This window comes from Acipenser ruthenus, chromosome 23 (assembly GCF_902713425.1).
Source record: "Acipenser ruthenus chromosome 23, fAciRut3.2 maternal haplotype, whole genome shotgun sequence".
Classification (NCBI taxonomy): Eukaryota; Metazoa; Chordata; class Actinopteri; order Acipenseriformes; family Acipenseridae; genus Acipenser; species Acipenser ruthenus.
The window spans coordinates 8,828,382-8,842,498 of NC_081211.1; the positions used below are offsets into that span (position 1 = coordinate 8,828,382).

The 14,117-nt window shown below is 44.7% G+C and overlaps 2 protein-coding genes across 2 annotated transcripts; both read right to left on the reverse strand.

Moving 5' to 3' along the window:
- Window positions 1-1,938: 1,938 nt before the first annotated feature.
- Window positions 1,939-8,467, reverse strand: LOC131699593 (uncharacterized). Its single transcript, XM_058996682.1, has 13 exons — window positions 8,197-8,467; window positions 7,858-8,016; window positions 7,485-7,669; window positions 6,895-7,072; window positions 6,237-6,370; window positions 5,345-5,504; window positions 4,706-4,824; window positions 4,126-4,345; window positions 3,558-3,713; window positions 3,186-3,366; window positions 2,951-3,087; window positions 2,493-2,568; window positions 1,939-2,101 (listed from the first exon to the last, which is right to left on the reverse strand). The coding sequence occupies exons 1-12, from the start codon at window positions 8,450-8,452 to the stop codon at window positions 2,546-2,548; spliced, it is 1,908 nt and encodes a 635-aa protein (XP_058852665.1). The 5' UTR covers window positions 8,453-8,467; the 3' UTR covers window positions 1,939-2,101; window positions 2,493-2,545.
- A 3,538-nt stretch (window positions 8,468-12,005) lies between these two features.
- On the reverse strand, window positions 12,006-13,818 carry LOC131699594 (zona pellucida sperm-binding protein 1-like). The gene is made up of 6 exons (XM_058996683.1): window positions 13,807-13,818; window positions 13,612-13,762; window positions 13,250-13,430; window positions 13,016-13,151; window positions 12,560-12,635; window positions 12,006-12,168 (listed from the first exon to the last, which is right to left on the reverse strand). Exons 1-6 carry the CDS (start codon window positions 13,816-13,818, stop codon window positions 12,083-12,085), a joined length of 642 nt encoding a protein of 213 aa, XP_058852666.1. The 3' UTR covers window positions 12,006-12,082.
- Window positions 13,819-14,117: the final 299 nt, after the last annotated feature.

The window sequence follows — 14,117 nt, forward strand, 5'->3', positions numbered from 1 at the left end:
ATAATTCTGGTTGCTCTTCTTTGCACTCTTTCTAGAGCAGCAATATGCTTTTTGTAACAAGGTGACCAGAACTGAACACAATATTCTAGGTGAGGTCTTACTAATGTATTGTAAAGTTTTAACATTATTTCCCTTGATTTAAATTCAACACTTCTCACAATATATCCGAGCATCTTTGTTGGGGAAGCTATAAAAAAGGCCACATTGTCTAGATGAAGACATTTCTAAGTCAAGATAAACTCCTAGGTCTTTTTCATAGTTTCCTTCTTCAATTTCAGTATCTCCCGTATGATATTTATAATGCACATTTTTATTGCCTACATGCAATACTTTACACTTTTCTCTATTATATATATATATATATATATATATATATATATATATATATATATATATATATATATATATAGATAGATATATAGATATGAGAGCAATATTATATATATATATATATATATATATATAAATATATATATATATATATATATAGATAGATATATAGATATGAGAGCAATATTATATATATATATATATATAAATATATATATATATATATATATATATATATATATGAGAGCTATTTTGTTTTGTGTTTAACTTTGGACAGCACTGTGGGATGCCATGGCGTGAATGGAGGGCGCTTTATATTGCATTGTATTTTCATCCCTGGTGTGTGTGTGTGTGTGAGTGTGTAGTGGTGGGAAGTTGCTTTTTATAGATAACCTGATGAACTGGACTGCTCCTCTGTCCACCAGCAGGGGGCACTCACTATACATTACCAGCATTTAACTATTCTCTGTTTACAGATGCCCTTCTGGGACTACCAGAGCCCAGCACAGTGTCCAGGAGTACTGTAATCTACAAGCACGACCAGAGCCCAGCACAGTGTCCAGGAGTATTGTAATCTCCATGCATGACCAGGTCACCCTGCACTGCTGTTTATACCTTTAAAAGCAAGTCCTGGCCATTTCACAGACACACCATCCAGTTAAATATTACATCATCAAACCCTGGAGGTTCACACACTTACTCACTCTCTGCCTCTCTCGCTTTACTTCCTGCTGTTGGTCTTCAAATGCACAAATCAAAATATTTTTGTACTGCAGTTTATTTTGTAGACACCTTTATCGAAGCAGACTTGCAGGTGTTACAGGGCAGTACAGGGTTACAATGCAAGCTTCATATTTAAATAGTGTAGTTTACAGTTAGTGCAATAATACTATAATGTGAACTAGGATGCAGTTATATCTACAATGACATTAGTAGTGGAATAGCGCATTAGCAGAGGATCCAGTAACATGGTGCTCAGGTCAGGTAAGTCCAGTGCATAATAAGAGGGGTAGATCAACAAGGGCAGTCTGAACAGGTGGGTCTGAGAGGCAGCAAGCAAGAACAAGCATTTTAAATTGAATCCCAGCAGAGACAGAGTGAAGCATGAGAGGACAGAAGACAAGCAGCAGAGTTTTGAATGAGCTGAAGAGGGGGAGGAGAGAGAGAAGTCCAATCTGGAGAGTACAAGAGCTTGGACCAGGAATTGGGTGGAATACAACAGTAACAAAAGGACAGATATGGTAGATGCTACGTACAAAGAAAGCAATTGTGTCAGGAAACATATGTTGAGAGAAGGGTCAAGAGTAACACCTACATTTTCAGGTAGAGTGACAGTCGAGAGACTGAGACAGAGGGAGAGGAAGCAAAGGTCAGATTTAGAGAGGCCGAGTTTGAAGTGGTGAGACAGAGTTAAAGTTGAGATAGCAGCCCCATACAAGGGTGCCATGCATTCAAAAGGTTACATTTGTTCACATGCATTTGTCATCCTTTGTGAAGCCCTATAAATTGTAGGCTTAATTCTATTTGCCCCCAGTTTGGCAGATCCAGACTGTTTTGCAGGTGTTGAGGTGGAGAGAGTGTTACAATGAAGACACAGCACAGAAGAGATGGGTTTCTTCTTTTTATTTGAAATGGTTACTGTAGTCTTAGGGCTGAGTTTCCTGCCTGGGCTCTGAGCTCCTTCACTAGGCTCCCTCCAGCATCACCCTCCCTGGGCAGGGATTACCAGCACAGCGCAGTCTCATATTGGGGTCGACCGAGATGGGAGTGTCTGAAGGAGGAGTTACAAGAGGCACAGTGCTGGGGTCAGAATACAGCATGCTGGGACAATCAGAAGCAACACAATGTACCAGAGTGAAGTACAAGCCAATAGAACTGCTGTTCAATAGTGTGACGCACTAGATAGCAAGTACAAAATCACTACAATAAAACCCATGCAGTTCAAAAAGCATCAGCAGCACAGCTCAAATAGAACACATGTATCTGAAATATTAGAACTATGGATAACGTTAATGCATGTGTACTTCCACAATTACCAGCTTATGCAAAACACACAAGACAGTGTTCCCCCTTAATTCTCACACACGTGTGAACCCAATCAACAGAATCATGAGTCAACGCTGGTCCTTTTCTAGAACAATTTGATCCATTGTGCAACTCACCTCTCCCATCAAAGCAACCCTCATTGCAGCGGCGCTGGCCTGGAGAACAGACTTCAGTGGAGCACATGAAGGAGATCTGAGATACACGGGAGGAGAGACTTGGTCAAAACATATGGCACTGAATTTCACAGGGATGGAAAGACCTCCCATTGCCAGCAGCATCACCCATTCCAGGTTTTACTACAAGCTTGATCAGCCAGAGTGTAGAGGAAACAAGCTCAGGTGTACGATTAAACCAATAGCAAAACCAGGAATGGACCCAACTGCTCTGGAGGATTTCCATCCGTGTCTTCAACTACAACAGAGATCGAAAATGCAGAAGACAGAAAGACTGAGAGTCTAAATGCTGGTCATGGAATTTCCACTGAAGACACTGGCAGTTGAGCGTTGTTACTGATGCAATACAGACCCGTGCAGAGCCAGGTCAGTCTGCAGCACCCCATTAATACCCCACCCACCTCCTCGTCCAGGGCTAGCCCACTGCTCAGGAACTGGAATGTTCGGAGACTGAAGCGTCGTCTGAATTTGGAGTGGGGGGGGCTGGCCGTCCACGTGCAGAGACGCAGAGCTGCCGTAATCCAGGACATTTGGACAACTGAGGGACAGACATCCAATCAGAAGCGGTATTGGGTTAAAAAAGGCTTATGGCAGTCTGACAGGACCTCAGAACATGTGTGTGATGGTCAGACTCACCCCTGGTACAGCAGCACCCACACAGCACTGGAGGAGCGTGGGTAAGCAATGCAGTAGTGCACCAGCAGAACCAGGCTGGGGTCAGTGGGGTTGATCAGACGCAGCTCAAGGTAAACTCTGCTTCCCAGGAGGAGACTCACGGGCAGGCTGGAGGAGGGGTAGAACTGGGAGAAGGTCCCATCTGAGGAGAGAGAGAGAGAGAGAGAGACTTTCAGCATCCTATCAAGTGAGACATGGGGGTAGAAGCGGCTGGATCTCTGTTCTGGAGGACAGATTTATTACATGCATTGAAATTGAGCGTTTGATAACTTTGTATTTGGTTTATAATAACTGAAGAGATGGATAGATACACCTCCAGGTGGCATGTCTCACCTTTAGCAATCTGTAACTGCACCTGAAACACCCCCAGGTGAGGGGCAGGGCGGGCCGTGTAAGACACTGTGAAGACGGTCTTTCCATCCTTCTCCTCTAGAGTGTAGCCACAAGCACTTGGTGCAGACTGCACCCCAACCAGATTATTGGAGTCATCTACAAAAAGATCAAAACAAAGCCTGGGTTAGGGCCATCCATCACCCATTGCCACGGTTCTGAATATAATCATAGCATCAGTAACAAAGCCTCGATCTACAGCCACTGCATGCAGCACAGACTGCCTCCATGCAGCCCCAGATACAGACACTCAATAGCTTGTGCCAAAGTTCCTGAACAAGTTGATTGGACCAGCTGTTCTCTACATGTGTAGAAATGTTAGTGTGAAACACAGCAAGCTTCCATACACCCCCCAGATACAGATAGTCAATAGGTTTATAAAATCAGCATTACAATAAACCAAGACAAAAGCATGATGACTCTCAGCAGCTGAAGATAGAACGAGTCTCAATTTGCAAGTGCTCAAATGACAATCATGGCTTTGACAGTCAAAAGCCAGCCCCAGACTCACCCTTGACTTTGACCAGATCGAGGGGACCGGCAGGCAGCAGCACCGTCATGCACCCCTCACTGCAGGAGACCGAGACACCAGCAGGGTGGGGAGGGAGAGAGGGAGGAGGGAGGATCTCACGCTTAGCCAAGACACGGCACTTCATATGCCTCAAGCGAGTCACCTCGTTTACATCAGAGAACGAAACGGACAGCGAGTAATGGACATGGCCGTCAATGTTCTACAAAGAGAAATAAGGGTTACACACACAATGAGAAGTCCCCACAAAAATGCATGATTTACCATTGCCAAGAACTAGGCTCAGTGAAAGCATGGCATGATCAGCCATTACCACACTTTAGCATGCTTTCACTGGGAAACTGAAGGGTTAGTTGTACCCTGCTCTGGTTTTTGTATACCGTTTCTAATGCTTCACACATGATTTCACTGTACTGTCACACTGCTGTGCTGTTACTGTGGGCAAGACAAATATGCAGGAAATGCACAGGTGTGCCAAGTTCAACTACATTGTAAATGACAGCTCCAATAGTAATTGACTAGGTCTGAAGGGGTCCCTGCTTGCTCACACAGACAGCCTCACCTGTTTCAGCACATCACAAGCATCGTAAGGAGCCATAAAGTAGTTCTTCCCAATCCCCTGGACCAGCCCATAGCCACAGCTGCCATTGACCTTCACAGCAACCAGGCTGTTCTTCCCATCTACAAGGACAGGAGGAGGTGGGTATAGCTACAGCACTCATGCCATTGGGAGGGTAACTTGCCAATGGATCTACTGTGATTTATGCAAGTACAATTAAGGATCCAATACTAGTCTCACGAGGAGTTGAAGAAGACACCCCTGAGCTGGATACCTACACTGTGGCGAATGAAGCTCATAGTAACTACTATGCAATAGGAGTCTTGCTGCACTCCCTGCAACACGATCACTGACCCCCATCCACCCCCTTAGAAGGAGTGCTGACCATCTCTAAAATCCATTCCAACTCTTATAAGCTTTGACACCAGGGATGGAAATAACACTCCCATCACATAGCAGTTCCATCTATTCCTGGGTTCACTAGGAGTTTAAGACACCTGAGCTTGTTCCCTATGCACAGTGCCTAATCAAGCTCTTGGTAAAAACTGGAATGGGTACACTGCTATGCAGTAGCAGTGTTACTGCCATTCATGATTAAGAGCAAGAGGCTTTACAAACCAGCCCCTCCCACTGCAGACTCACCCAGGATGAAGACCTGGTCTAGTGGCCCCTCTGGAAGATCTGTACTCATGCTGGTGGGGCCACAGACAGCAGGGGGTTCGAATGGGAGACACCCCTGCTCTATGGAGCCTGGCCGTCCCTCCGCGTCCTTGTACGTCACATGGAAGACCAGGGTATTGTTCTGGGAGGAAGACAGGTTAGAATAGCGCCTTGAGCCGGCTTTAGACTGTTACAGTAGCATCAGGGGAGAAGCTTTTCTTGCCCAAATAGTAAATCAATAAATTCACATGGTTGCAGGAACATTGGACTGGACTAGGACAGACATCAATCATGCACCAGATTTGCCAAAGACTAGATTAAGCTACAATTGCAGACTTTACCACTGCGAAAGCACAAAAAGGTTAGTTTAACTGTCAGAGTTCACAATTGCTGTAGTAAATTAACATTTCATTGTCCTTCTTTGGAGGACATGCTTCACTTGAGTATTTAACTCATCTACCCGTTTTAATTTTACATTGATACTGTAACCGTTAGCCATAACCACCTAAAAGTACCAAATACAGCTTGTGTTCAAATACATGTTGGTACTTAATGGGTTAAGGGCAATTCTGTGAATTAGTGAAGCATCTTTCATCAAATCCTGTGCAATTGCCTTCTTTTATGAATGGCCCCAGCTATAGGGGCTGCAGGGCTGAGTGCTGTTCAGTGGCTGCTCCTATAAAACACCTGAAGTGAATTCCCTCCCTTGGAGTTCAAGGGTGTTGCAGAAAACAGCTTGAAACATTGGAGTCAATATCCCAGTCAAGGGAAAAATGTATCCTTGTTACGCTTCACCAAGGGGTTTTATGCCAACGGCCGCTGGTCCTCGGTTGAGATTATTGAAGGACAGTCAGTGCACGCTTTGACCTTGTACCTGTGTTTGAAGAGGACAGCCTTCATCCTTGGCATAGTAAGAGATTGTGAGCACATTCATCCCGTCTCCCTTCATCAGGTAGAAAGCACATTCATCTGGGGCGTCTTTGATCAGCATCTCCAAACCAGACCGGTCTGAGAAAACACACAACATGAGAAGCAATATCAAGCTTCATGCAAATGTGAAATACTAGAAGTCACTGTGTATTAAAAGGAGTCAAGATATGATATTGCAATAGGTGGATATAGTTTGTATCGAGATACAAGACCACAGCATAGCTCACTAGTCTAAACTACAGCTCCCAGCATCACTCACCATTGCTGCAGGTGCATAGGCATGATGGGAGCTGTAGTTCTAGCCAGGGCCAGACAATCATGGTGTCTACGCAATGTAAAGAGAGAGGTCTGAATAGTTGGACACAAGCTATGAGGGGTGTCATAGCTGCTTGGGATAGTGGTATGATCCAGTCTCAATGTAACAATAGCCATCAAATGAACATTTGATTAGGCATCTACAAGTAGCCCATCCCATTGATACAGATCGTACCACACCTTCATATCGATACGGTCGTGACATTAGTGTCTTGTTGCAGCCCTTGTGTTCAGATTCAGGAAGAACACTAAACATGCAGAACAGCATTTGACAATCAGGGTCTCACCTGTGATTGTGACCTCCCCTAGGGGTCCCTCTGGCAGTTCAAAGGTCACAGTGGTGACCCCACAGGCTGAGCTGGGGAGAGATTTGGGGGTGCTCTGTGGACACCTCATCACCAGCCCTGCACCCCCTGTCCTTGCGAAGAACACAGTGAGCACGAAGGAGGAGATCCCGTTGATTTCCTAAAAGGAACAAGACAGTAACACCAGGGGTGGCCAATACTGCTATCAAAGCAACTCCCTTTAAGAAGTCTGGAATGGTGAGGTATTAACCCAGCGAGTACAACATTTCTGAGAACAAACACAAGCTGTATTTATGCAATCTGATACACTAAAGACAGACTACTTTTGCAGCTAGTTAGAATTAGAGGTATTACCAAGTTAAATCCACAAGACACTTCATGGGTTAACCAGAAAGCATTCATTGCTCAATGCGGTCCCTCCGTTCCCACAATTGAGAAATCGGTCTGACCAATACAGAACCAGTCCATTTGATGTACTCTACCTGCTATTTCTACCATGCTACCCAACACTGTAGCCAATTATCAAAAGAGCATTTATTTATTCATTAAATTATTTCTAGTGATTGAGGAGCATCCTGTTGGATCCAGAGTCTCTGAATTCTCCAAACCCACAGTAAAAAGGAGTTGAAGCAACTTGCCTGTATCTTCACGTTGCAGCCCTTGAATGACGTCGTGAACAAGCTGTAGCCCCCACTAAACGTCACGCTGTACTTGCAAAACCCGGCCAGGCTCGCCACTGGAAGGAGGCGATTCTTCACTAAAATAAGTATAGAAACATCGTGCGAGGTCATCCATCACGGGGTGTGGTACACATTAAAACGTGGTACACTGATTTTAGCTCAATTACGACCATCTGAAAGGGCCATGTTGTAACTGGTGATGAACAAACCAGTACATATGAATAAAGTGTTGTATGGAGTCGCCGAGGACCCTCCTCGCCCTCACCTCGCACACGGAGCGCCTTCACGCCAGTGCCGGGTAGCTTGAGTGTCATTCTATCCTCGTAGCAGATTAATCCGGGATCCTCCGGTTTAAGAGCCGGGCCGGTGGAGGCTGTCTCGCCGCCGTCATCATCCTCGCTTGGGACGTTAGTGTGGAAGGAGTCTAGCGGGAGGAACGAGAGGAAGCAAAGTTAACCGGTAGAGAATCACTGCAGAAGGACGCCCCGTGTCTATCTGTTTGTAACGAAGGAACTGTGCAGTGCAGGTGGAACTGAGCACATTTAAAAACAAACTCACAGAGAAAAACAAACAAAAAAAGTAAGCCTCCTTTCTGACGGCTCACCGAGGTTGGGAGTCGCATTCCCAGGCTGCAGCAGCGGGGTCTCCCCGGTCCAAGACAAGGCGGCCCGGCCGAATCCAAGCAGCAAGCACGCCACAAGTAAGCAAGGCGGCAGCATCATCATCCTCTGCCCGCTCCGACACATTGGTGTTGTTTTCCCGCAGCCACTTGTCGCTCCAGTCCCTGCAGTCAGGCTGTATCCTCGCTTACTGCGCTCTGGGGGTTTATAAGAGGTGTCGAGACCGCGCGAGGGCTTCATTGACGGTCCAATCGGGTTCCATCATTCTCACGCGGGTTTTTATTTTGGAAAGGTAAACTCGCACACCGAGACTTTTTAAAACCCAACTTTAACGTGAAGCTGCCCAGTTGTTAATATTTTCACAGCCTTTGCTTTAACTGTGACGCCTACATCCTTTGTGGTAATCGATGCAATATCCCATATGCGCGTGTAGTAAACGAGGATGAGAGGGCAAGCGTGCTTCATCCACCCTTCAAACCAGCTGTGAAGCGCACACATTATTTAGAGGATTTAGAACCGGGTTGGAACAAAGACCAGGAGTGGAATCGCCCTCCGGGGCCATGATTGGACACACCTGTGTTATGCCACTGCCATAACTTGTGTAATAAATTAAGAGTCCCTTTCCCTTTGAAATGAATGTTTTGCTATTCTTCCCCATTGTTTTAACAGTTAGAAGAATGAAAAGAAAATGATGAACACAGTTGATGAAGTTTAATTTGCAACATGTTCTATGCAATTAAAATAGTCCCTTTGTCTGTGTTACGTTTATAGACGATGCCAGTTGTAGAGCAACTTGCAGAACAGAAATACAGGTGGAGTCGCCCGGACGACAAATCAAACCACACACACACGTGATGCTAACAGTGCCGCTGGGGATGCTTATCATATGATATGTATCATTTCAAATGGCATTTTACATAGTGCGCGCGCACTATGTGCTTAATTAAACATCTGAGCTAGTCGTCTGTATCAAACTGCCAAGAAATGGGAGGCTTGTTTCCTCCCTTATCGTTCACAAACGCAATTAAAAACGTGTGGACTGCTAGTGTTTCACTGAGATCCCATCCTGGGTGGCTACAAACTAGGTTTAGCAAAGTGTAATCCAGTCCATATCATTTTTGGAGGCAATTCCATTTTAGCTTCCACTAGCGAAGACCCCGGATGTTATCTTGGACCTCACGCTTTCTTATGATTTCTGTATCAGAACAGCGTCTTATCATTTGAGAAATGTTTCCAGATGAAAGCGTGTTCTGGGTATGAGGGATGCAGAGACGGTGACACAGGCATTAATAACCTCTCGTCTTGAATATTGCGATTCTTTGCTTGTTGGTAAACCTGTCACTAAACCTAGAAGGATTCAGCTTGTCCAGAATTTCCGCTCCAGTTACCATTATGCAGGTTGAAACATTGGATTCTTAAATCGAATATGAAAACACTTTTGTGAATGTGCTTTTATGTAATTGGTTGTAACTGGAATGTATTATAAGAACATAAGAAAGTGTACAAACGAGAGGAGGCCATTCAGCCCATCTTGCTCCTTTGGTTGTTAGTAGCTTATTGATCCCAGAATCTCATCAAGCAGCTTCTTGAAGGATCTCAGGGTGTCAGCTTCAACAACATTACTGGGGAGTTGGTTCCAAATCCTCACAATTGTCTGTGTAAAAAAAGTGCCTCCTGTTTTCTGTTCTGAATGCCCCTTTATCTAATCTCTATTTGTGACCCCTGGTCCTTGTTTCTTTTTTCATGTCAAAAAAGTCCCCTGGGTCGACATTGTCTGACTCTATACCTTTTAGGATTTTGAATGTTTGAATCAGATCGCCGCGTGGTCTTCTTTGTTCAAGACTGAATAGATTCAATTCTTTGAGCCTGTCTGCATACGACATGCCTTTTAAACCCGGGATAATTCTGGTTGCTCTTCTTTGCACTCTTTCTAGAGCAGCAATATGCTTTTTGTAACAAGGTGACCAGAACTGAACACAATATTCTAGGTGAGGTCTTACTAATGTATTGTAAAGTTTTAACATTATTTCCCTTGATTTAAATTCAACACTTCTCACAATATATCCGAGCATCTTTGTTGGGGAAGCTATAAAAAAGGCCACATTGTCTAGATGAAGACATTTCTAAGTCAAGATAAACTCCTAGGTCTTTTTCATAGTTTCCTTCTTCAATTTCAGTATCTCCCGTATGATATTTATAATGCACATTTTTATTGCCTACATGCAATACTTTACACTTTTCTCTATTATATATATATATATATATATATATATATATAGATAGATATATAGATATGAGAGCAATATTATATATATATATATATATATATAAATATATATATATATATATATATAGATAGATATATAGATATGAGAGCAATATTATATATATATATATATATAAATATATATATATATATATATATATGAGAGCTATTTTGTTTTGTGTTTAACTTTGGACAGCACTGTGGGATGCCATGGCGTGAATGGAGGGCGCTTTATATTGCATTGTATTTTCATCCCTGGTGTGTGTGTGTGTGTGAGTGTGTAGTGGTGGGAAGTTGCTTTTTATAGATAACCTGATGAACTGGACTGCTCCTCTGTCCACCAGCAGGGGGCACTCACTATACATTACCAGCATTTAACTATTCTCTGTTTACAGATGCCCTTCTGGGACTACCAGAGCCCAGCACAGTGTCCAGGAGTACTGTAATCTACAAGCACGACCAGAGCCCAGCACAGTGTCCAGGAGTATTGTAATCTCCATGCATGACCAGGTCACCCTGCACTGCTGTTTATACCTTTAAAAGCAAGTCCTGGCCATTTCACAGACACACCATCCAGTTAAATATTACATCATCAAACCCTGGAGGTTCACACACTTACTCACTCTCTGCCTCTCTCGCTTTACTTCCTGCTGTTGGTCTTCAAATGCACAAATCAAAATATTTTTGTACTGCAGTTTATTTTGTAGACACCTTTATCGAAGCAGACTTGCAGGTGTTACAGGGCAGTACAGGGTTACAATGCAAGCTTCATATTTAAATAGTGTAGTTTACAGTTAGTGCAATAATACTATAATGTGAACTAGGATGCAGTTATATCTACAATGACATTAGTAGTGGAATAGCGCATTAGCAGAGGATCCAGTAACATGGTGCTCAGGTCAGGTAAGTCCAGTGCATAATAAGAGGGGTAGATCAACAAGGGCAGTCTGAACAGGTGGGTCTGAGAGGCAGCAAGCAAGAACAAGCATTTTAAATTGAATCCCAGCAGAGACAGAGTGAAGCATGAGAGGACAGAAGACAAGCAGCAGAGTTTTGAATGAGCTGAAGAGGGGGAGGAGAGAGAGAAGTCCAATCTGGAGAGTACAAGAGCTTGGACCAGGAATTGGGTGGAATACAACAGTAACAAAAGGACAGATATGGTAGATGCTACGTACAAAGAAAGCAATTGTGTCAGGAAACATATGTTGAGAGAAGGGTCAAGAGTAACACCTACATTTTCAGGTAGAGTGACAGTCGAGAGACTGAGACAGAGGGAGAGGAAGCAAAGGTCAGATTTAGAGAGGCCGAGTTTGAAGTGGTGAGACAGAGTTAAAGTTGAGATAGCAGCCCCATACAAGGGTGCCATGCATTCAAAAGGTTACATTTGTTCACATGCATTTGTCATCCTTTGTGAAGCCCTATAAATTGTAGGCTTAATTCTATTTGCCCCCAGTTTGGCAGATCCAGACTGTTTTGCAGGTGTTGAGGTGGAGAGAGTGTTACAATGAAGACACAGCACAGAAGAGATGGGTTTCTTCTTTTTATTTGAAATGGTTACTGTAGTCTTAGGGCTGAGTTTCCTGCCTGGGCTCTGAGCTCCTTCACTAGGCTCCCTCCAGCATCACCCTCCCTGGGCAGGGATTACCAGCACAGCGCAGTCTCATATTGGGGTCGACCGAGATGGGAGTGTCTGAAGGAGGAGTTACAAGAGGCACAGTGCTGGGGTCAGAATACAGCATGCTGGGACAATCAGAAGCAACACAATGTACCAGAGTGAAGTACAAGCCAATAGAACTGCTGTTCAATAGTGTGACGCACTAGATAGCAAGTACAAAATCACTACAATAAAACCCATGCAGTTCAAAAAGCATCAGCAGCACAGCTCAAATAGAACACATGTATCTGAAATATTAGAACTATGGATAACGTTAATGCATGTGTACTTCCACAATTACCAGCTTATGCAAAACACACAAGACAGTGTTCCCCCTTAATTCTCACACACGTGTGAACCCAATCAACAGAATCATGAGTCAACGCTGGTCCTTTTCTAGAACAATTTGATCCATTGTGCAACTCACCTCTCCCATCAAAGCAACCCTCATTGCAGCGGCGCTGGCCTGGAGAACAGACTTCAGTGGAGCACATGAAGGAGATCTGAGATACACGGGAGGAGAGACTTGGTCAAAACATATGGCACTGAATTTCACAGGGATGGAAAGACCTCCCATTGCCAGCAGCATCACCCATTCCAGGTTTTACTACAAGCTTGATCAGCCAGAGTGTAGAGGAAACAAGCTCAGGTGTACGATTAAACCAATAGCAAAACCAGGAATGGACCCAACTGCTCTGGAGGATTTCCATCCGTGTCTTCAACTACAACAGAGATCGAAAATGCAGAAGACAAAGACCGAGAGTCTAAATGCTGGTCATGGAATTTCCACTGAAGACACTGGCAGTTGAGCGTTGTTACTGATGCAATACAGACCCGTGCAGAGCCAGGTCAGTCTGCAGCACCCCATTAATACCCCACCCACCTCCTCGTCCAGGGCTAGCCCACTGCTCAGGAACTGGAATGTTCGGAGACTGAAGCGTCGTCTGAATTTGGAGTGGGGGGGCTGGCCGTCCACGTGCAGAGACGCAGAGCTGCTGTAATCCAGGACATTTGGACAACTGAGGGACAGACATCCAATCAGAAGCGGTATAGAGTTAAAAAAGGCTTATGGCAGTCTGACAGGACCTCAGAACATGCGTGTGATGGTCAGACTCACCCCTGGTACAGCAGCACCCACACAGCACTGGAGGAGCGTGGGTAAGCAATGCAGTAGTGCACCAGCAGAACCAGGCTGGGGTCAGTGGGGTTGATCAGACGCAGCTCAAGGTAAACTCTGCTCCCCAGGAGGAGACTCACGGGCAGGCTGGTGGAGGGGTAGAACTGGGAGAAGGTCCCATCTGAGGAGAGAGAGAGACTTTCAGCATCCTATCAAGTGAGACATGGGGGTAGAAGCGGCTGGATCTCAGTTCTGGAGGACAGATTTATTACATGCATTGAAATGGAGCGTTTGATAACTTTGTATTTGGTTTATAATAACTGAAGAGATGGATAGATACACCTCCAGGTGGCATGTCTCACCTTTAGCAATCTGTAACTGCACCTGAAACACCCCCAGGTGAGGGGCAGGGCGGAGGTCTGTGGGGGTCTTCACCAGGAACCCAGTGCTGGCCACGTTCCCTTTAGAATAACGACATTCCACAAGGAGACTAGGGGTAGAAAGAGTGGAGCACTGAATACAGTATAGGAGAAGGACTGTGTGATCCACACCATTACTAGAGGCTCCATCTAAAAGCAATGGATACCTGCAATAAGGGCAGAGCTCTGGCTATATACTTGCCTAAAGGGACGGTCGCTGGTTACGAGCCCGTAGGTCCACTGTCTGCGTTGGATCAAGCTCTGCACCTCAGCCAGGTAGACTCTAGTCTCCCCCACAACCTGCACACAGAGGGTTACAATCCAGTGCATCACGTCACTGGTCCAATTAAATGTACGTGGCCAAAACTAATTACAGCCATTTGATATGTCATGCATCAAAAAGGTCAATTCTGAAATGCTCCATTCAAACTTCTGAACAGGAACTCACA

Excerpts from the sequence above, each read along its gene's own strand:
- LOC131699593 (XM_058996682.1), bottom strand. The coding sequence starts at position 8,452 with ATGAAGCCCTCGCGCGGTCTCGACACCTCTTATAAACCCCCAGAGCGC. Across the intron at positions 4,825-5,344 it reads AGACCAGGTCTTCATCCTGG|ATGGGAAGAACAGCCTGGTT; the intron begins GTGAGTCTGCAG and ends CTGTCCTTGTAG. Across the intron at positions 3,367-3,557 it reads GCAGTTACAGATTGCTAAAG|ATGGGACCTTCTCCCAGTTC; the intron begins GTGAGACATGCC and ends CTCTCTCCTCAG.
- LOC131699594 (XM_058996683.1), bottom strand. Across the intron at positions 12,636-13,015 it reads GGCTAGCCCTGGACGAGGAG|ATCTCCTTCATGTGCTCCAC; the intron begins GTGGGTGGGGTA and ends CGTGTATCTCAG. Across the intron at positions 12,169-12,559 it reads GGGTTGCTTTGATGGGAGAG|ACACTCCCATCTCGGTCGAC; the intron begins GTGAGTTGCACA and ends CTCCTCCTTCAG.